Raw genomic sequence first — 22,844 nt, forward strand, 5'->3', positions numbered from 1 at the left:
TCTGAAGGCAAATTTTAGATCATCCGCAAAATGTTTCACAACAGCGTCGCAGCAAAGGCCAGATCTACCCACGTTAGATTTTTTATCTTCTCAGACGTCTTCAGGAGGGAAATGCAGAACATAACCTGCTGCTCCATACCAGAATAGCACAGCGGTTATGTGTTAATCTAATGATTTGCTCATCTTTGTCTTTATTTTGACAGTGAAAAGGAATGAAGAAAAAGAGAAGAGGAAAGCATCAAAGGTCCCATCCAGAATCAAGCCGGCGATGAACGCAAGGAACGAAACATCATCAAGCTTAAAGTTTCCTGTCCAGAGCGACAGAAGACGTCACACAGCTGCTCATACAGGCCGAGTACCACTCCTCATCTGACAGGTCCTCCCAATTAAAAGACAAAACGCTGGTCATGTGGTCCGTGCCCTGCAGAACAACACAAACAAGCATCTTCTGATCTGACGCCCGCACCAGACGACGCCGCCGTTTCAGAAATAAAACCTCTATGATGTGGCGACGTTTAAAGGTGCCCTGTGGACTTTTCTTGTAAACAAAAGTTCTGTTTAGATTCAGTGTTACTCACAAAAGCGCACTGTGTGTATCCTTGAGGTCTGACAAATGTGCTGAATTCATTTCCTTTGTGAAGTATTTTGAATCAAACATTGTTAAAATGCATGTTTACTTTCCAGCAGTCTTTGTATTTATAGCATATCGTGATGTGACATCAGTGGACGAGCGTTAAACCATTGGCAGGACTGTGCCAGCGTCACCCGCATCACTGGAAGTCAAAATCAGCCTTGAGGGAAACATCGTGGTTCTGGCAGAAAACGCTGCTGTGTAAACGGTCAGCGTGCCAGCGTGGTCTCAGTCATAATCACGTGGTTAAGGTCGTAAAACAAACCCATTCGTTAAAGTCCGGCGATTCTCGACCCGACCGTCCATCCCGACCTCCTCCCTCTGGACTTTGTTGCTCCATAACGACGTGACATTACTGCCTCCTTTGCGTCTCACGCTCAGGAGTCATGATTTCTGCAGCCGCCTCGTTTTTTGGAACAGCTGGTGCTCCTGTTTCCATTGGAGGACAGCGTGCCTCACGACAAGCAAACTGAACTTCACGTGGAAATCATCTTTAAGTGAAACAAAGACAGACACAAGCAACAAAATGAAGAGAGAAACTTCAAATGAAGAAACGTTTCACACATAATTAGAACCATGGGAAGAAAAATCACTTTCATTAAAGTGCGCTTAAAGATGGCGTCTGATCCTCGTTCTATTCACAATGGAGCAGACCTCTTCTGAATACATCCCATAAAAGCAGCAAAAACGCTGGATCAGTCAAATACAGCGCATTCAAAGCAGACGCTTTGATCTTGATCTCTTCACGCTTTCCATAGGGGCAAAGACTGTTCAACATATTTCAGAAGAACAATGAGAAAGAAGAAAAGAAATCTCCTTACAAGCTCTAAATGTGATCGTGTTACAGAAGCAAACTGTGTTTCATAAACAATTACTGAAGCGTTTGAGTGAGAGGAGCGGGAGCTGCAGCCCACCCTCACACAGCCTGAGGTGCTGTGTTTGGATAAGGCTTAATTGGCAACTGTGATATCTGAATTTACCTGACATTAGATATTTCTGAGCATTTATGGTCTGGAACAGGAGAAGGAGTGTTTTTTGATGGGCAGCCGGCTGCACGTTTCCTCTTTATCATCAGATTAAGCATTAGCCTTCTGCTCAGCAAGCAATATCTTCGGCTGGAGGGAAAATCTATAGACTGTCACCACAAAATCCACCGAGTCTGAATCATTTCATCCTCTGAGCTGTGAAATAGGAGCCTGCAGCCGGCTGAATTGGGACATATGGAAATGAACATATCTCTGCCGCAGCTGCAATATGCTCCTTCCATATCAGACAAAGACGTGGGTGAGGCACTCAAGGTCAACACTTTCCGTGTAAGGATAATGTTGCTGTGAAGACAATCAACACGTCTCATTGCGTTTCGAGCCAAAGACCCTAACGTGACTTTCACTGATCCATAAAATCATTACCAAGAAGCTTTTAACAGGTTCCAAGGACCACGGCTTACTTTTTGAATAAAATATAAACAAGGGAAAATATCAAACCCATTAATCTTTCATTAAGCTCGCCGGATAAAAAAGAATCGCTTAAAGTATCATTCGTTACCATCACTGCGAGTGCAAAAGCCCCCTGCTAACATCAAAGGCTTCTCAAAGAAACAGAGCGGGAGAGAGTCAGTTAGCTGAATTTGGCTGAGAACCAGCTTGTGGTTGGGTTTTAATTTCGACTGACTCATAATGGCACCGAGGAGGAAATGGGGACCCGGTCTGTAATGGTTTTTGTGGCATCGAGGCCCTTTCGAGCAAACACTCACGTAAACAAAGTGTTGCCATTATTATAAGAGCCGCGGATTCAGGCTGCATGTTGACAAAGGTTGAGAGCTCATCCTCATCTCACACAAGTCTTTGTGCCACTGAGAGATCAGAGGCTTCTCGTGGCCGAAGAATGGGGAGACTGCATTTCAAACGCATATACTGCACACACACAGGAGGAGGAGGAGGAGGAGGAGGAGGAGGAGGAGGAGGAGGAGGAGGAGTGGTTGGCGTGTTTGTGAGGCCGATGTAACAGCACTCTTTAGGAACAGGCTTTATATGTTTGGGTGGGGCATCTCGGTGCTGCAATGGACGGTCGTAAAAGATGATTTTGAAAATTCAGACGCAACATGTTGGAATTTCTTCATAAAGCTGTTTTACAGATGCTCCCACTGTTTCTGCAGAGCCACCCGTCGAGGTCTGCGACACATTCAGCATGAACGCAGGCTAAAACTGGCCTCTGAGAGACTGTTTACCTGAGAGGAGCACAATGACGCTCTTGCTGACATCCTGTCTTTTCCATTAGCTCTCTTGCTGTCATTTCAAAGCACAAAAACAGCCTGGCAGTAATGCCAAGTAGGTTAATAACATGCAGTGGATTAAGGTTTTAGTACAGCTCTGCACTGCTGCTATACTAAAGAAGTGATTTAGCAGGGAATAGAATAAACCTATCCAGCGTCTTTTCCCGACCTGCATCCCCGTGCTGACGTACGCCACCGTCAAGATACAGTGACACATTCATTTCTGTCTTCAGTACACAAAGCAAGCGAAGACAGCTTCAATGGACTTCAGAGGCCCAGTATATTACATGAGTTAGTCATGGCTCATACTGAATTAAACATGGGAAGAAGAGTTTCTTTTTATCTGCAGCCAAAGTACTAAATCTGACCACTGCAACCGATACTCGCCCACTTCAAATCCTCCCTTTGATAGTGAAAGCGTAGCAGCTTCAAATGTATCAGTTTGTCCTCATTTTTTAATGGGTTTTAGATGCAAACACTGGTTGATGTTTGCAGCTGAAAACAAAATTATACAAAGCACTCTTTTCTGCCTTATTCCCCGCAGAGCAAACGCGTCGCAGCTATGTTTCGGCTGCTCTTTCATATCTCTGTTTATTCTTTGTTTCCTGCTCAGGTAGATTTAATCAACCAGCAGCGGGGCGGCGGTCTCCCTCCAAATCATCCCGGTTAGGTGCAATAATAATTACACTGGACATGAAGAGACAGGCTTTTGTGATCTCCCACTGTTCTCTGGAGTTGGATGATAGTTAGATAATGCTCTGTTCGTCTCAGAGATGTCACAGACGTGTGTTTTTGGTTGCGCCGGGCTCATCTTTGCTGGTGTGGAGTTGTGATATTTTTGGACAAGCAAGGATGAAAGCCCACGGTCCTGCGGCTAATGAGATACCGAGGCAGTGGGAATGATGGTTTTAATTACTGCCCAGCACTGGTCCAAAGGGGGTGATTGCTGAAGAGCATGCTGAGTGTCCTAGGTTGGGAGTTCAGACCGATGCCAGTCATGCTGTGCCTGGCTGCCTTTGATGCTCACTCCCCTCTGCTTTATTCCCACATTGTGCTTATTAGATTCTTTGCTGCTGATGCTTCACTGCACCTTTGTTCAAACCAATGCTTCGGACAAAGAGAGGCATAACCACTGAGATTTCAACTTCAAACCCCCAGAAAGTTTCAGTGGTGCAGAAGGCAACTTAATCTTTTGTGGAAATTAAATCGGCAGCGCTCCCACCGAGCGGTGGCTCTCTGGCACAGAGGAGACGGACGCGGCGTGATATTTATCATTCAAGAATCAGGATGCAGGAGCCTGAGGGTTAGCATCCAACCATGCAGCTACACTAAGATGAGCTCTAAAAATAGGAATGGCCTCTGAATCGCTGAATGATGAATTGGGGAAGATTCCCTCTTCCCCCTCGCTGTCTGCTCACATTTGAGGGGGAGAAATCTACAGTAGTTTCACGAGCAGGCGGCGAGTCCTCCATCTCCTCGGCTGCTCCCAGCAGGAGGGTGTTGCTACGTGTCTGCTCTCTGTTCTCCTGCAGCCCAGCTGTGGACCATCCCTTGTTGACTTTTCAGAGATCACATGGCATCCTCACTGTGGCTGGCTTCGAGGGAGCTCTGCCTCTGCAGGACTCTGCTGTGGTCAGCACGGCCTCCTCCTCCTCCTCCTCCTCCTCCTCCTCCTCCTCCTGCCTCTCCAAAAAAATAAATAAATAAAGGTTGGGCTGGTTAGTGTTTGAGCACATCAAGCATATTCACAACATTTTTCATGCAGCAGTCAGTTTTTCAGTTTTACCTTCGAATTGTTTACTTCAACAGTGACTTCACTCTCTGGAGAAAATCTGCGACTGTTGACTCAAATCTTTTTCTACCCACGTTTCCTGCATCTGTATACACAAATAATCTCCAACAAGTCAAGGCCAGCAGCCACAGCTTTCTGTTATCAAATGAACAGGAAGCAGCATTTGCCAAATAAATGGAACCTGAATGGGACGTGTCCTTGGCGCTCAGGCTCGCAGGAAGTGTAGATAAGGGTTGAGTCACGATGATGTGTGAACCCAGTTAATATTTTGGTTTTATATAGACAGATTCAGCCATAGTGTGTGTCTATTTTAAGGATTATTTTTAGCTCTCTGACTTGCTAGAAAGCGTTCCTGAAAGACATGGAAGAGGAAGCAGGAATCCCACATGACAACGATTATGAATCTGATTTAAACCTTTAACATCACAGGTGCATGCTGGTCTCTGCTCGTGGCCTCGGCCTGTTCAGGATCAATCTGAGCCACAAGCTGTTGTCGTCTCTCCATCGCAACTAAACGCATTGACAGCATTTCACATATTCTTTGATGAGTTTAATGAGATTAAATGTCCAGAACCTGTTTGTAATATGGGGCCATTCAAATACTTTGCTTTTATTCCTTTTCGTCTTATTATTAGACCACATTTTCATCTATAAATGTAAGCGACGCCATCTCTTGTGGTATTCTTCACTCAGGGTGTGTTTGGAAACGGTCCTCTCTCTCTGATGGAGGACTCTTGCTGTCGGTGAACCTCAGTGATTTTGACAATACCAACTGTGCTCCATCGCCAACAGAGCAGGAAACTGTTTCGGTGTTTTCCGCCTTCATTATAAATAGAACACCAGTTTGCTTTAGATGGAGCATAGCGTCTGCTTGGTTTGACTGCTTATTCCGCATGGGCTTAGAGACCCATGGTGCAAGCCTGCGTGTGTGTGTGTGGGTGTGTGTGTGTGAGATGCAGTGCCTGCGTCTTTTTAAGGGGAACACACTGATGCAGAGCAGATTAGGCTCCACGGCAGGCGAGAGAATAATCTAATTTTCCTAACCCGCTTACTGATATCATGGCACAGTAGATCCTTATTATTCAGAATCCCCTCTTGTTCTAGTTTTGCAATCAGGAGTTCAAGCTTAATGGGACCGCTGTGATACACGCAGAACAAAAGCTTTCATCGGGTTTTGTTTTTGGCGTTTCAAACAGGAAACACAAGGTCGAACGCTATGAATGTCACACAAATGCTATCTGCTAATGCAGAAACTTGTTCCTGGCAGCGACGGCATTCTTAGGGTGTGATGGCAGTAATGCACGAACGAAGGGTGTGTATTTTGTGAAAGTGCAGGCGGTTTGATATACCAACTGTGCTGCATGTTTCCTTTCATCAGCTTCGGGCCGTTGTATCTCACAGAGCATGATTAGCGTAAGCGTGGAATCCACACCGCTGGGGGCTGCAGGGCAAGCTTGAAGCCTGAAGCGCGTTCATCAACGTCCCTGGCAGGGTGCACCTTTCTCAGCCTCGCGCCGCTCGGCTTGCAGCCCTCTCTCTGGTCGCGGTTTCGCCTTTTTCTTTCATTTTTACTCTTTTTCAATGGCCTTTGTTGTTTTTTAAGAGATAGCGTGTTTTTTTTTTTTTTTTTTACAAAGCTTTTACAGTGCAGGCCTGTTTGTGTCAGGCACACGCGGTTCACCATTTTGACAACATGATATTATTATGTGTGTGTGTCATGTTGAATTGCATCTGTAACTGTTCATATGCTCACAGGCACGCACACACAAGTGGATTTCTGTGTGTGATGTGGCCCTGGGTGTGACTTTCCTTTTTACCCCTCAATCAGGCTTGATGACACTGATGTCCCTGCTTTCTTCTTCATCTCCCCTCAGTCTTCTTCCAGCAGGTAAACAGTGACTGAAGCAGGTCCTCTCAGACTGGTCCCTCAGGTCTGAATCTGTAATCACTCTTAGATCTCAGACATGAAAGACTTGCGTACATCTTCCTAAAAATGCCCTCTGAGGTGCCAAGTTCTGTTTCAAATGGTGGGATGTGGAGAAGAGAGGAAAAGTTTGGGAAGAAATAATTGCCCGTGATCAGGTCATAAAAGGAGTGGATAAGAAGATTTTTTGACATTGTGAGAGTATTCGCAACGCTTTTTCTGAATCTTTTTTCTTAATAAACCATTGTCATAATTTAAAGCAAGAAAGGGAACGCTTAACTCTGTACACAAAGCCTTCACAAGACCTTGGAGTAAGTCTCAGCCTGAATCCATTTAGTTCTAAATTACTGGCCAAAAGGCCGGCATGAGACTAAAGTCTTCAGCGTCTATACCTTTGCTTAATCTACCCACTGTTTACACCTGATATAAATGTTTATAATGCAAACTTACCGTATTATTGATCATAAAGATTGTCCCATAATGTTCAAAAACTGGAAGTCAAATTTAACTCATTTTACCTACATTACTGATTAGATCAATAACAAAAAGTGACATTTGGGCTAAATGTTGTCACTATTATTGTGGTTTCCTCTGAGCTGTGAGTCAGTTTGTTGCTCATTTATAAAACACCAACCATTTGTGTGTCAGAGCCCTGAATTTCATTAGAGTCAGTGAAATATGTGTGTGTAACTCAAACAGCTCTGCATATTCACTGTAGGGGCGTTGCTGCCATCTAGTGGTCATGATCGAGATCGCAACGTTTAAAAAAAAATGACACAACAGCACCGGGTTAAATGTGTCACTGCGCTTAAAAAAGTAGTTCTTAGGCTTTTCTGATATATTATTTCAGCAAAGCTTCAATACGGTGTTTGTCAGATTGATTCTGAATAACTGTGTAATAGACAATGACGCCTTATATAAACTGAACAAATTTTTGATGAAAGTAAAAGACTACACTTGCCAGTGTATTAATTTTCTCAGAGAAAAGGCCTCGTCTTCTTCGTGGATTCACCTGCGCTGGCTGCATGATTTCATCGATAATCGAGTGACAACGAACTTTCTTCAAAAGTGCGTATACCTATTAAAATCGATGCAGAATATGTTAAAATTGACATTCAATTTTGTGAGTGAGTTTGCGTTCTGTACCAGGTTGTCTCTTTCAGCCAGCCAGTGATAGCCGTCATTTCTGTAAGTTAACGGTTTTTAATTAATCTAGTGTTAATTAGCTAACAAATCAGCCTAAGAGTACTGTAAAGTCATGCTGAGCGTTTAATAAATTCAACTCACTAAAACTTAACATTTAATATATCAGCGTCATATCCTGCAACACGAAAATTGTTTTAATTTGGCGGTAACTTTTGTTAGCCGTTAGCTAATTGCTATATTAGCTCGGTTAGCTAGCTGGTTGAGCACTATCTAATTAGCAGCCGCCATCTTGTCAAAACATTGGCAGTTAACGTTAAAGCCTGTATGTGCTCTATCTGGAATATGTGTGATTGAATGATATGTTTTTAATTATTTTAATACCTTAAGGTTTTGTTTGTACAAAAATGTCCAAATATTGGGAGTTTGGTTTTCAAATCTTGGTTAGGTGACCAGGCAGGGTTACTTGTGTGAAAATGTTTTACTCTGGCTCATGGCAGTTATTGCATTAATGTTAACGTGTAGAGTACTCTTTTTAAACAGGTGTAACATTTGAAGCTGTCTGAAAATGACTGGTCGGGCACGGGCGCGAGCACGAGGCAGGGCTCGCGGGCAGGAGACCGTATCACCTGGAGCGGTAAGAGCGGTCTGTCACTTCCGGTAATCTCTCGGTGGCTTTACACACCAGCTAACCGTTTTCTATCCCATTGAGCCTTGTGTGACTTTGAAGTATTCAATACCATGTTCGGATCTGCTAGTATGAAGTGTCAGTGTTACAAACATTAAGATTATTACATTGACATTAAGATTAGACTTTATTGATCCCACAATGGGAAGTCGCTGCAGCCAGCAAGTATCACAAAACTGTACAAACTGTTATGTACTAATTATAAAAATATTAAGGGCCATAAAAATACTACTGCCCATAAAGATACTATTGTCAATGTGATTATGTAGCTGTGTGGATGGTTTTTGGTTTATTTGTGCAGGTGTCGAGACACGATTTCTGTCACCATCCAAATGAATGGGAGGCAAATGTTATTTCTGCTGTGATGCTGTGAAACGTTTCAGCTCCACTGAATCTGAATGTTTCACAAACAATTAATTAGATAGAGAATTTTTTGTTAGCCTATCAGCAATTTTATCTTTAACTTCATATTTTGTTGTAATTAAGCCTTCATTTATTTCCAAAACGATAAGCACAGTTACAGCATGGCATCCGTGTACTAAGGAAAAAAGATTATACTTTGAAACCCATCAATCCCAGAGGAATTATGGGATTGGTGTTGAATGTATGGACTGTACGCTGCTTCCAAAACCTTTCCAGAAGCGAGAAAAGAAATGTTTTCTACACCTTGTTGTTCCAGTGCAAAGACAGCATCCAGTAATCTTAATACATCAACGCTTTAATCCTGCTTGGGGGAGGCTTGAGCAAGAAATGCACAGAAAGGACGCGCACTGCATGAGAGCTCTGTTGTGCAAAAAGTAAATAGACAATTAAAGTTTGGGATTTGCTCAGTTTAAACAGTGCTCTTAATAATATGTGTAATAAAAATAAAAATAATTGGCATGATGCTGAAACTTGGTCAACTGGGTCGTCCAGATGCCGTCATGTATTTTCTTAACTTTTCATTTTTTCTTGAAGAGCATGGTTCGAGAGCCTCCACCAGTCGCTGGCCCGTCTGGAGACGCTGGAGAGCTGGTCAGCAGAGGGAGGCAGAAAGGTGCTCCAGCACCCTTTTCTACAACAGGTAACAGTCAAACACGAAGTCAGGACATTTGTTTCTTGTGTCAGATCTTTGCTCTTCTTTGCTTTTCCAAGTCTGTGTGAGGATTTGTAATTTGAAATGTGGACTCACAGAAAAGTGAGTCTAAGTTCCCCAGACCAAAAGCAAAGTTAACCATCACATAATGTCTGCTTAATGTCTGCCTCACAATGTTTGCAAACTGGTTTGATTTGTGTTTCTTAGCTGTTCTCCAGATCTCAGCCGGGTTTCAGCAGGTGAAGCTGGGAGAAAGAGGTGGACGGCGGCGTGATTTTTATGACGCGGGGGTGAACACGAGGCAGGCGATGGAGCACGTCAAGGAATCAAAGACCGGTCAGACCTCTTTCAGCAAACGTACATTTTATAATGGGTGGAGAGGACTGTAGATTACTCTCTGAACTGTGTGTGTGCTTCCTCAGGAACGAGCGGGTATCCCATTCAGTTGACAGCGAACTTCTTCCGCATCCTGTCCCGCCCTCAGTGGGTTCTGTATCAGTACCACGTGGACTACAAACCGCCCATGGAGTCTCGCCGCCTGAGATCTGCCCTCCTCTTCCAGCATGAGGAAGCACTTGGCTCAGTGCGGAGCTTTGACGGAGCTATACTCTTTCTGCCCTGCAGATTGCAAAACAAGGTAATCTGATAATTATAACATCAAAATGAAGACACCCAAATGTTTTTAACAAGTGTTAGAATAAAGAATTTAACAGAAAAAAACATCATGGCCAATCACGCTGCTAGCCAGTTACCAATGCCACGCAATCATTTGAGTCCACAAGGCCTCAGAGTTGCTTTGCGCTCTGCTTTGATCACTTAACTCTCATTTAATTGAGATTGCCATCACTCGAGCCCCCATGCTGTCACGTGCAGAGCTAAAGTCATTGCCTCGCAGTGCGTTCATGTATACCGTTCAGATCAGCAGTTATCACATGGTGACAGATGGTCAGGCAGGGGATGTGAGCACAACTAGCTAATGGAAGCTAAAATTAAATATTGTTATGGTTAAAATAGGTTTATTTTGCTCAACCTTTTGCAGAACTATTTCTTGAAATTTCATTTGAAGGTTCAGTTGTGACTTCACTGTAAGGGAAAGCGACTGAAAGGTTTAACCTTGTGTTTAGGAGACTGTGCTTCACAGCGAGACAAGGAGTGGAGAAAAGGTTCAGATAACCGTCACCCTGACCAACGAACTGCCGCCCACGTCTCCAGTGTGCGTTCAGTTCTACAGCATCATATTCAGAAGGTAAGTTTTCAGGTCTAACATCCTCTACTAATTCGCTCTGCTTGTGACGATCGTCTGTCTGCTCATTACATCTGATAACGAAAGTTTAGACACAGCACAGTTCACCACAGCATTTCAAATCTTTGGAAACTTCTCATTAATGGTGTTTTTTCCCCCTTAAAGGATTCTGAGAATTCTCAACATGCAGCAGGTTGGACGCAACTACTACAACCCCAGCGATCCACTCAGCATCCCACAGCACAGGTACACTCGTTTACCCTGCTGCTGTGTTCTCTTATACCGCTCTGTCACACACAGACCAAGTATTTTATCCTCGATTAGAGTCCAAAATAAGCTTTTGCTCCATGACCGCATCACGCCAAGTAGGTCTTTTGCTCGTAACGGTGAGTTGCTGTACTGTATTGTGTAAGACGTGAAATCTGACAGCCACACTCTCAGTGGTAGAAAATAAGACATGAAGGTCTATCTCTGCCTCGGGGTTTAGATTTTGAGGAGTTATCTTGGCCTTTAAAAGCTAACATTCTGTTAACAGACAGGTTTTACATTTCTGAAGTTGTGTTAATGGACACGTAAACCGTCCTCCTGACTTGTTTGTCCCAGGCTGATCATCTGGCCGGGCTACAGCACCAGCATCCTGCACTACGAGTCGTCCATTATGCTGTGTACTGACGTGAGCCACAGGGTGCTTCGCAGTGAGACAGTTCTCGACTTCATGTACAACCTGAGGCAGCAGTGTGGAAATCAAGGCTTCACAGACGTCTGTGCCCGGGAGCTCATTGGACTCGTAGTCCTCACCAAGTACGATCCACATTTTACACACAAGTGCATGTGATTCAAAGTACCTCTGTGTACCTTCACCTCGCTCAGCACCTGTGCTGGTCTGGACGTCACTCTTCTCTTGCTACCTTTCAATTCTTCAGGTACAACAACAAAACCTACAGGATTGACGATATTGCATGGGATCACACTCCCAGCAACACGTTCAAGAGGGGAGACACAGACATTTCCTTCAAGGACTATTACAAGACTGTAGGTTTCATGCACAGAACACGAGTACTGTGGTAGCAGGGACAGTCAGGGCTCGTTCAGACTGCAGCTCAAGTCATTTTTCTGGATGTGTTCAGATTGATTTTCGTGGCCCTAAATGTGAAACTTATTTATGGACTTTCTGTTTGAAGCAATATGGTCTGGACATCAGCGATGGGAACCAGGTGCTGCTGATCAGCCATGTGAAGAGGTTTGCAGCTGCTGCAGCTCCTCTGGGCCCGGCCATGCTCGTCCCAGAGCTGTGCTACCTCACAGGTAACAAGCTGAAGCAGCTCATCGCCATAAATCCTACAGCTGTTCAGTGCCATTTGTCTTAGATGTTCGCTGTGTGACAGGCTTGACCGACAAGATGCGAGCTGACTACAAGATCATGACCTGCTTGAGCGAGGTCACCAGACTGAACCCAGAGCAGAGGGAGGACCGCCTCAACCGATTCGTCACAACCATACGCACGTAAGTGATGATCGATGTGTCGCTGAGTTGACATTGATCCCGTCTGCTGCTTTCCCCTGGTTCTTCAAATGCTGTCATTCATCTAAATATTTGTCTTTTAATCAATCTTGAAGGCTCTTCGCTGTTTCCCCTCATCAGCAGCTTGTGTAACTCGTCTGTTCATATGCACAGAAGTAAAAACAGCATCTCTTCCCGTCCACGTCCTCGGGCTGTGATCCCAGGCTTTGATTTAAATCCTTAAAAAATGATTTTGTAGGAATGCTGACGCACAGCTGGAGTTGGATAAGTGGGGACTCAACTTCGATAAGAACCTCCTAACTCTGAAAGGCCGAGTCCTCCCAGCAGAGAGGATTTGCCAAGGATCAAGACTGGTACGATGTGCTTGTGGTTACACAGATTTGCTCTTTTGAATTCACGAAATGCTCTTATTCTTATGGTCTAAATTGAGAGATTAACATAATTATTTGTGTCACCTAGCTTGAGTACAACCCCCAGAAGGCGAACTGGACCGCAGAGACTCGTGGGGTTCCTCTGATCAGCAGCCCTCCGCTGAATAAGTGGTTCGTGTTTTTCACCCGCCGTAACTACAGCGAGGTCCAGGCCCTCCTGCAGGCCCTCAGCAAAGTGTCGGCTCCGCTCGGCATCCAGCTGCAGAGACCTGTCCTGTGAGTGTCACCGACAGGCTTCCTGCACCAGACCTGTTTACAGAGTGCTCAATACATGTGAATGCACTCAGCTGCCAGTTTATTAGGAACACCTAACCAAAGCTAATGCAGTCTAAGACATGAGGGTTGTTAGGAGTTGATTCAGCTTTGTGATCATTTGGAAGGATGCAGTTTGTTCAAGTGTTTCGTATTAAAGAGAGAGAGAGAGAGAGAGAGAGAGGGGTTTCTGGTCTAGTCTTCTCTCAGTGTTGAAACTGGGGTGGGCAAAATAATGGAAACACCAGTCAGTATGATGCAGTTCAGCCGCAACGCAGATGAACGTCCTTCAAAATGAAGGCTGAATGAGCGCCTCTCTGAAACAGATTTATTCTAAGGACTGTTGTGTTAGACTGCAGTACTTTTAGCTAGGTGTACCTAATAAACTGGCACCTGAGTGTTTAACTATGTAATCTGTTTTTTTCCTCACTATTTTTAAGGACTGTAATGAAGGTTTCCCGTTTTAAAATATGCTGTCTTGTCTCAAACTCTAATCTGCTCACTTTGCTTTTCCACTGAGAAGCATCAAACATGAGAGATCAGCAAGAACTCAGTATTAACCTGAGTCAGTTAGTCATTACCTGACGCTCGTGTTAATGTTTGCTCTGCCCTGATTGGGTGATTTATGCTCATTTATTTATTGTAAGCTGTCCTTGTTTTCAGGGTGGAGTATGAGGATCGTCAGGAGTCTCTCCTCAGAGCCCTGCAGCACAATGTGGACTCCCACACACAGATGGTTAGTGACTGAATGTATGATGAACCAACGCAGAGGATTTTAACGTTTGCATTGTCGCCCTGTTGGCTTGTTTATGTACAAGGCCTCCACAGCAGTACGAAGCCTGCTGGTCTTTTCTGTTCATTAGGTGGTGGTGGTCCTCCCCACCAGCAGGAAGGACAAGTACGACACCATCAAGAAGTACCTTTGTGTGGACTGTCCCACCCCCAGCCAGTGTGTGCGCGCCGCCACTCTGGGCAAAGCGCTCATGACCCGAGCCACCAAGATCTTTCTGCAGATGGCGTGCAAGATGGGAGGGGAGCTGTGGAGTGTGGAAATCCCGGTGAGCCTCGTGCACGCTCAGGGCTTTCCCTGTGGAGTGTGTTTCATTTGTTTGTTTTCTGTTTAACCCTTTAAACCCCAGAACAGACATACCAAACTGGACAGCGCGGTCTGTGTTGTCAGTAGCCTCCATCAGTGAGGTCTGAAAGTCTGAAACCTCACCGCTAAATGCCACTAACTCCTACACACTGGTCCTTAAAGCTAGCCCAGCTTTCATCAGAAACTTGCATCAACAGCGGTTCATTGAAGCTCCTGCAGACATTGAACGCTTCATTCTCCTGCTCTGTTTGCTGATTAAAGGCAAATTGAAGATGTGTTAGTTTCCGATTCTGAGTCTGTTCAGGAGGTTTGGGTGAAAACAGAGAAAACTGAATGAACAGGAGCATAAAAACTCTGTCTCTGCTCTGCTCTGTCGCCTTGTCCCGCCTCCTTGTGCAGCTCAAACATCTGATGATTGTGGGCATCGACTGCTACCATGACACCTCTGCTGGGAAGAGGTCTGTTGGAGCGCTAGTGGCCAGCCTGAACCAGAACATGAGCAGGTGGGTTTGTGCAGCAGCGTCCTGAAGGCCTCAGTGTCCAGTTTCTTATACTTCACGTCTGCTTCACGACTGTTGTGATATTTCCTGTTTTTTCAAAAGGTGGTTCTCAAAGTGTGTGCTGCAGCCTAAAGGTCAGGAAATCATGGACGGCCTGAAGCTCGCCTTAAGTGGTAGGTCGCTTTCCTCACTTTCATTTATTTTAACATGTTAATTCTCCATCAGCAAGCTCGCCGTCGCTCTAATAACTGTTTGTTTTCCAGCTGCACTCAAAGACTATCTGAAGTTCAACAACTGCCTGCCGTCTCGCATCATTCTCTACCGGGACGGCATCGGGGACGGCCAGCTGCACAGCGTGGTCAACTACGAGGTCTCTCAGATCATGGACTCCATCAAGTCCATGGGGCACGACTACGTGTGAGTTTCACTCTTTGACGGCGCTGACAGAAAGCCTCTGCTCGCCTGAGTCAAACGCCTGCGTGTCGTCTGGTTTGCTCACAGAGCAGAAACACTGACTCTGATTTGAATGTATTTTCCATATTAGCTGATTAGTGCAGGAGGTCACTCACCAGAACAACGTCAATAAAGCTCAAATTACACGCTGAGCCTCCCCGTCTGCTCGCTGTAGGCCCAAGCTGAGTGTGGTGGTGGTGAAGAAGCGCATCAGCACCAGGTTCTTCGCCAACATCAACGGCAAGATCTCCAACCCTCCCCCGGGCACCGTCGTGGACACGGAGGTCACCCGGCCGGAGTGGTGCGTCTTTTTTGCTCCTGCTGCGTCTTTTCCTTCCTTTCTGTCGTCTGTGTTGTGGTTCACTGCTGCGGCCTTTGTTTGCCAGGTACGACTTCTACATCGTGAGCCAGTCTGTCGAAGGCGGAAGCGTCTCGCCAACCCACTACAACGTGGTGTACGACACCAGCGGACTGAAGCCCGATCACATGCAGCGGCTCACATACAAGCTGTGCCACATGTACTACAACTGGCAGGTCAGCTGATGCGTCCGTTTCTCCGCAGGTCGACTTAGAACGAACGCTCGATACTTAAGAGTCATTTTTGACGCGCTGCAGTTCATTTTCTCTGTTTGTGCTTCAGGGGGTCGTCGCAGTGCCCGCTCCCTGCCTGTACGCCCACAAGCTGGCGTTCCTGGTGGGTGAGAGCATCCACAGAGAGCCCAACGTGCAGCTGGATGAGTTACTCTTCTACCTGTGAGGATGGACGGACGGACGAGCAGTTTGTTCGGCTGGACTCAGATCTCCACTAAAGTGTATTCATGTAAACCTTTGTTAGAAAAGTTCAGTTTAAATGAAAGCGAGTGAGAAGAGTTTTGTGACCCCTGAACTCCACCGGGCACGGCTGCATCAGAGCTGATCGCGGCCATCCCGGACCAAACCCGTGATTTGTTTTGACGGAGGGTGCGTCAAGCTGCACGGAGCAGATCGAGCCAGGCAGGAAGTGAGACGCAGGAAGAATCCGGTAAAGTTTCAAAATAAAACACCCTGTGCATACACAAGCATTAGCAATGGTAGAAAGCAGCCGACACATCTGTGCTCGGTGGAGTCTGCGGGAAAGAGTTTGTTTGTATTTGTAGAGCCAGGCAGCGTCAGAAAACCTCATTTATTCAGTTTGTTATTGATGTTTAACGCAGAGACAAAGCAGCAGTTCAAAGGCGAAACACGAGCGTCTCAAGGTTTGTGTGAAGATGAAGATGTTCAGAGGAAACTGATCAAAGCTATTTCTGATTAATAGTGAAAGACTTGATATAAGTTAATTTTGGCTTTTGAGTAAAGACAAATACTTTTGTCAAAGGGGAACCTGAAGTCTTTGCATGTTTGTTACACAGCTGGGTGGTTCATAGATGGTTTGGAGCAGTGTTTGTCCTCTAGAGGGCAGTAAAATGAAGCTGAAAGGTCCCATTTTTGTTAATAGTCAGGCTCGGCGGTCAACATGTGCGTCCCCTCACTGCTGAGATCCAAGTGGTTCCAATAAATGCTGTCATACATGTCATTTGTGGCTTTTTGAGTTAAATTACACATGCAAGCATTACAAAATATCAAATTTATTTAGATTTTGTTTTTTTAAGAAAAGATTGCACATGCACACCCACACAATAATTTGTAACCATCAATATAGGCTGATAACTCTTATCATAAAGCTAGCACACAACTGCAGACTTTTAAACAATATGGTCTTCAAGACACCATGGGGAAAGCTTGCACTGTCTGATTATAAAGTTAAATGTACAAAAAAGGCAGTTTGAAAATCAAGTATAAACATTTAAAAACAATTTTACAAATGGATTAAGTACAAAAAGAGCAACAGTCACTCAAAATGAACAGAAGCAATGTCTGAAGACGTGGTCCAGAAATAGGAAAAGATGTACATTATTTCTGTTGGCCGAGAATCGTACAGAAAGAATCACAGAATGTTTTGCATACATTCTTTTTTGGCAGTTTCAGTTCAACTCGTGTGTGTGTGTGTGTGTGTGTGTGTGTGTGTGTTTGTGTGTGTGTGTGTTTGTGTGTGTAGAAAAAATAGGCTCGATTTGAAGATATGCGAGGATGAAATGGAAAACAGAATGACGTGAGGAAATAAGGGTGGACTGTTTCATTTCACGCACAAAGACGGACGTCTGCACAATCCTCTCGGGCAGCTTTGAAAATACATTGGCTTTCAATTCATCATACATTCACTACTCTACATTAAGGTGTAGATAGATAGATAGATATCGATATACAGTACTTTATCCTGCGCCGACAGAACTCGGGACACACTGAACAGGCGTTGAGAGATTGGCTTGAATAAACAGATTTCAGATCGAATAGATTGGGGGTCAGGCGGGTCGGGGGCAGCGTAGAGGTAGCCTTGTGTCTCAGCGTTCACTTCTGTGAAAACAGTCAAACCTTTCGTCTTCTCACGAAGCCCAAAAGTGTTGCATGTTAGGAATGAAACGCAGTACGACAGGACTGCTGCATCACAGACGAACGCTCTTTAACCTGCTCGCGTACTGCTGTTTCCTCTGTAGAGTAGTCTGAAATCAGACGTGCATCATCAGTGTGGCATCGAAAACAGTGAACTCAATTCAAAATAAAGTGCCTTTGTTCGCTCGGGAGCCCAAAAAACTGGTACACGGGGAGGATTTTTGCTAGCTTTTTCGCTATTTTCTAGAAAGAGTTGTGTTTGGGCCGAACTGTGGGTGACGGACGTCGGACGGTTTAAACGTAAGCTCCGGTCCTATGGAAATCACGACAGTCACACGATACCCTGCACGCCACAAGTCAGGATTTACATCTGCAAACATCTCGATTTGTGAAGCGACCACAGAAATGAGGAGTAGGCGTGGAAGCGCACGCTCTACCGGACAACATACTAACCATTGTGCGATTATAAGGCAAATACATGGAGGTTGGATCGACGAGGCGTTTCCATCCAGGCTGATTTTACTGCAGAGACCCTGTCATCGGTACAGTGTGTGCTTGTTTCGAAGGTGTCGGACATGTTTGCGGGGGAGCGCTCGCCTCTCGCAGGTGTTGAAATAGGGCAGAACAGGAGTTAACTCTGCTGATTTGTCACAGTATTCTGCAGTACTGCATGCTCCAGGGTCCACGCTGAGCCCCTCACGTGGCATGCACTCGAGGGACCGGGAGGGAATGTGCTGAAGTAAAGCATGCAAACCTCTCGTATCGTTAGCGACTGGCCCTCCGTGTCCTTTTTGTCCGGATGACACTCTGCACTCCTGCACACAGAGACGCTCGTCACACTCGTAACGTGGTGCGTTAAGGGCTGTCGAACTCGACCGAGTGCAACACGGAGAACGCCCCCGGGCCCGGTCTCTGTGAACAGCAAGACCTCGTCAGCCGCAGACTCGGAGGTAAGATGCTCACAACGACATCGGGCCACCGGCGGGACCGTCGTATGAAATGTGTTTTTGAAAATATGTTAACAAAATACAAATATAGTATACAACAGATGTAGAAGAATAAAGCATTTGCTAAGCTCACAAATGCCACAAGAAAAGTGGATGACACTCTCCAAGTATGTCGAGGAATTATTTTACAGCGCCAAGTCTTTGCAACAGTTTCTTCCCTTTGGAGAGCAGTCCCTTTTTCTTTTTGGAGGAGTACATGTCCAGTGGGGCCCTGATGGGACTGCCGGGCCCCACGGTGGCAGGGCCAGAGCCAGGGACGTGTGGACGCACTGTGGGAGAGCCTGCTCTTCTGGGCGGACCCGATTTTTCCAACGGAACCTAATGGGAGACCCGTAAGGGACAGTTGAGGGTGTTAAAAAGCCAGTCTGTCACACCTCAGTCACTACTCCCCTGTTTAAGTCCTCTCTGCCTCTGCAGGGTCACCATAGCTCTGCCGTCTACCTCCCTGGATGTCGTCCCGTGCACCACCCGCCCCCCCCACCCTCTGTCAGGTACAGTTTTTTTTAATCAAGCTGCTATGAATAAGCTACAACCACACAGAATTTAAGCATGACATCGACTAACTTCCACATCAACGTGAGGTGACGACATTTCCCAATATCAAAGGCGGGGGGGAAGGGGGGAGGGGGCAGCTTCTCTCACATCAACAGATACATTTGCATTTTGGGGACAAGTGGGACATATTTATATCACATTCACTTTCCTTCTCAAATATATATTTACTGATACAACTGGGTTACAGAGAAACTACAAGTCACTACTCCTTTTCTGTAATCATGAGCTAAAAGGCTCCTTTAAATTGCACTTTGGGAAGACAGATGGTTCAAGATTCCACTTAAATGAGGTTATATCTATATGTACATAACAGAATTTAAACACCAGAACACGTAAAATATCAGTTTGAAGTGAGACGGTGTGACTTTGGACAGAACCAGTAAACGCAGCCTCGCGTGGTCTGGTACCAGCTTTAGCTTATGGTGGCTAACGTTAGCAAACTGGGTACAACACACTTCACTTCATCTGTTTCCTGATTTTATGATAGCATTTTAGCTAAATGCTAAAGTAGTGTAGCAACTTAGCGATATCCCATAATTCTCATTTTTGTGGTTACTGCAAAAGCTGCGCAGTCTCACTTTAAACCAATAACTGCTAGTTAGCGCTAACTGATTAATTATTCTTTGCGTAAAAGAAAAAAGGTCTCAAATTTGGCTCCAACGAAAAGCCAACGTACAAATGAACGTTTTTGAAAAGTTCTCTGCTTTTCTTTGGATTTTTGCATAGAATTGGTGGATTTTCTGGTCGTTTCTGGGAAACGTTAGTGCTGTCGATTTTAACTGAACTGTTGGTAATTGAGGACAGTTTTGGCCTTTTAGCTTACCATGAGTTACAGCAGGAGACTTATTGCAGGAGACGGACATTATCATGTACAACACTCAGAGAAACAACTGAAGATACCACACTTCTTGTCTAATGCATTGGCGAGGGTGACGGCCTCCGACCAACAAACAGCACTGAGCGTTTTGGAGAAACAGACGATTCCTAAAACGAGCTGAAGGCAGAGCAGCACTGCAGGAACGTCGTGGAAAGTGGACATGTTGCATACCAGAAACTAAGGGTACCCATGTCAGCTGCATTAGACGAGGGGAGCGTGATCTTGGTATCCTCAGTTGCTCACTTACGTGACGGAAACAGAGCCTTTAAGGTGTGAAATGAACACTCTTCTTCTGTTTTGCCAAGCGGGTGAGGAAAAGAAATAAAAAAATATGGTGATGGCATTTCAGTAGTTTGCACTATGACAATGGCAAATCAGAACACAAGGAAAGAAACATCTGATGACACCTATTCATATTTCAACAATTGCATTGTTTGTTAAACATAAAAATAACATCACATATTTACATTTAGGAAATAATTACTGGTGGAGTTACTCTGATGGGAACATAGGCTAAGTGACCTCTGCGTGCTACTTTACAAGAAAGCAATATACAAAACAAGGCGTTCAGGAGCAGATACAAAAGTTGTACTACACTCGACTTATCTGTTTAGAAAAAGGTCAAGAGTTCATGCATCTGGACTACAGAACATGCTGAGCTACAGACTACAGAGTTCATCTTTCAGTACAACAAAACTATTTTACTCTATTAGAAATTAGTGGAGATCAAACACAGAATATATTCATAAAGCATCTGTCAGAATGCTAAATATGCATGTGCAAAAAAGTGTTAACTGCTGTTTTTCAAGACACGACAGAACAGGTAAAAAGTCACAGGAGACCCCCCCGACCCACCCCCCGCCCCTCCACTCTCATTGAGAATGCTTTATGAATACAGGATATTATACAATGAACAACTTCCCCCCTTTCACAGCAGGAAACATGAAAAATAAAAGTACCTCTGTCAAGTATTGGTCTTTAAGTTTTATTTTTTCATTGATCTCAGACATCTATGTATTTACAGCGTAATGCTCCACAGTCAGAATCCAACTGACCCTCAACGAGACACACACACGCACAGACACCAAACTAAAGGAGGAGGGAACTGAAAAGAGTAAATGGATGACAGAGGGCTAGTACTGCGAAGGAGCATGTACCCTTTTGGTCTTTATCCGTGCTGGAGTGTCCTGGGCGTAGCGAGATGGTGAGTCAGTGAGAAAAACCTCTACATCGTCAGGCACTTCTTCTAGAAAGTTGGAAGGAACGAGTCCCTTGTGTCCGTTGAGCTCGCCCTGCGGAGGACAGAAGGACAGTGAGGCTTCGGCGGCGGCGTTCGGCTTTGAGCTTAATGGAAGCTGCACAAAGGGGACGAGCTGCTTTTACTCGCTCTGTATCCCCGTTTCTGTAACACCGCTCAGCACTGCATGCCAGATGATGAAGGTTTACGTTACGGCCACCAGCCGAATCACTAATGAAAAATCAGGTTTTGTCTGTTATTCGTGGACGTGTCTAAATGCTGCACGCATAAACAGCGCAAAAAATGTCAGCAGTCGAGTCGCATGATGGTAGAAATGGTACAACATTTGATATTGTTTGAAATCTTTGGTGACAGATTTAAACAGCTACAAGCTGCAGGGCTAACACCTGTGAAAACAGCGTTAACGGTTTCACGTGAGACAGCTGAACGTAAAGAACGTAACCTGTCTTCATTCATGACGATCCTCGCCTTTAGCAGCGTTCCAGCGGACCTTTGCGAGCTGTAACGTAAACATCACTGACCACTGTGGCGCTCAACGTTTGCTGCTCGGTTAATCCACAGGACAATAAAAGCTACGCAGACGTCACGGAGCGCTTTGGTCCCGAGGTCGTGGACCCAAACTGCCGATAAGAAAGAAACTTTTGTCTGCTTTCATTTGTTTTCTAGAGCAGAACGACGTCTGAATGAGCAGCCAGCTGTTCTACCGGCTGCCTCAACAGCAGCAAAGCTTTCAGCTCAGTTGAAAAACCTTCTCATAATTTCATCTAAACCAGCCCAGTAAGACCTTTTCTTCATCTCGTCAACAACCAATTGTTAGAAATAAACCTGATTGAACACATGAGCAGAGATCCATGAAGCAGAGCTCAGGGTGCCGCTTTGATCAAAGAAGCAGCTCAAGTCCTGAAGCTTTGTCCATGAACAACGCTTTGACTTCTGGGAGCCTGAAACGAACGTCTGCACGGTGTGTTTAAGGAAGCGTCGAGGCAGACAGAAGAAACGTTCAGTACTCACATAGTAAAAGCCGTCTTCGTCTATTTCACCGAAAACTGTGATGACGTCTCCAGCACAGAAAGTCAGTTCGGCCTGTCGGAGAAGAAAGAGCTTTGAGAAACGTCTGACTGCGCCGAAGGCTTTCCAACACATCAGGTCGACCGGGGCGTGATGAGTTTGATGCTGGACTCCTTCTCCAAATCACCGTGATGCATCTCACACATCAGCCTCTGCAGACACACTGCTGCAGCTGTGAATGCATCACAAGTCGGAGCTTTGAAGACAGGATTGCAACACACCGGGCACATCTGTCCTACGGGGGTCTCGAGGACACACAGACCAGACAGAGCATGTACAGCATGTAGGAGACAGGTGGACACAGAAGACCAAACCGAGGAGGGGGACGCTGGCTCAGGCAATGAATGAGGGGCTGTATTCATGACCACCAGGGGACAGAGGGCCGCGGCCCGTCATCTGAAGCCCGCCTCCTCGTTTGCGCTCCAACAAACGGGGGAGGAAACACACACAGAGCAGACAGTACGGTACCCTCCTCGCCTCACTCACCTCCTCATTCAGCCTGCTGCCCTCATACTGTGTCGGTGGCAGCGCCAATAGAAAGGTGAGAGTAAGTGAACGGGGGGAGGGGCAAAGAAACAGCATGGGACAGTAA

At 45.4% G+C, this 22,844-nt stretch overlaps 2 protein-coding genes across 2 annotated transcripts in view; one reads left to right on the plus strand and one right to left on the minus strand.

Moving 5' to 3' along the window:
• The first annotated feature begins 8,330 nt into the window (after window positions 1–8,330).
• piwil1 (piwi-like RNA-mediated gene silencing 1) lies at window positions 8,331–15,778 on the plus strand. The gene is made up of 20 exons (XM_070964500.1): window positions 8,331–8,399; window positions 9,408–9,513; window positions 9,733–9,861; window positions 9,948–10,162; window positions 10,650–10,771; window positions 10,934–11,014; window positions 11,372–11,569; window positions 11,692–11,800; window positions 11,950–12,073; window positions 12,154–12,271; window positions 12,528–12,642; window positions 12,749–12,936; window positions 13,636–13,708; window positions 13,836–14,030; window positions 14,468–14,571; window positions 14,671–14,741; window positions 14,832–14,985; window positions 15,197–15,322; window positions 15,408–15,555; window positions 15,662–15,778. The coding sequence occupies exons 1-20, from the start codon at window positions 8,331–8,333 to the stop codon at window positions 15,776–15,778; spliced, it is 2,562 nt and encodes an 853-aa protein (XP_070820601.1).
• An 831-nt stretch (window positions 15,779–16,609) lies between these two features.
• Window positions 16,610–22,844, minus strand: part of rimbp2b (RIMS binding protein 2b) — a 75,345-nt gene continuing 69,110 nt past the window's right edge. Inside the window, exons 27-30 of the mRNA XM_070963773.1 lie at window positions 22,739–22,765; window positions 22,196–22,267; window positions 21,084–21,218; window positions 16,610–18,812 (exon numbers count right to left, since the gene is read on the minus strand). Coding sequence (XP_070819874.1) covers window positions 18,615–18,812; window positions 21,084–21,218; window positions 22,196–22,267; window positions 22,739–22,765 — 432 coding nt within the window. The 3' untranslated portion in view covers window positions 16,610–18,614. The remainder of the gene's footprint in view (window positions 18,813–21,083; window positions 21,219–22,195; window positions 22,268–22,738; window positions 22,766–22,844) is intronic.

The sequence above is a fragment of the Chaetodon trifascialis genome, chromosome 6, assembly GCF_039877785.1.
Source record: "Chaetodon trifascialis isolate fChaTrf1 chromosome 6, fChaTrf1.hap1, whole genome shotgun sequence".
NCBI lineage: Eukaryota > Metazoa > Chordata > Actinopteri > Chaetodontiformes > Chaetodontidae > Chaetodon > Chaetodon trifascialis.

Bases quoted from the DNA above. Each gene is read 5' to 3' on its own strand.
- piwil1 (XM_070964500.1), top strand. From the start codon at position 8,331: ATGACTGGTCGGGCACGGGCGCGAGCACGAGGCAGGGCTCGCGGGCAG. The intron at 8,400-9,407 runs GTAAGAGCGGTC...TTTTTCTTGAAG, and splicing joins AGACCGTATCACCTGGAGCG to AGCATGGTTCGAGAGCCTCC. The intron at 12,074-12,153 runs GTAACAAGCTGA...GCTGTGTGACAG, and splicing joins AGAGCTGTGCTACCTCACAG to GCTTGACCGACAAGATGCGA.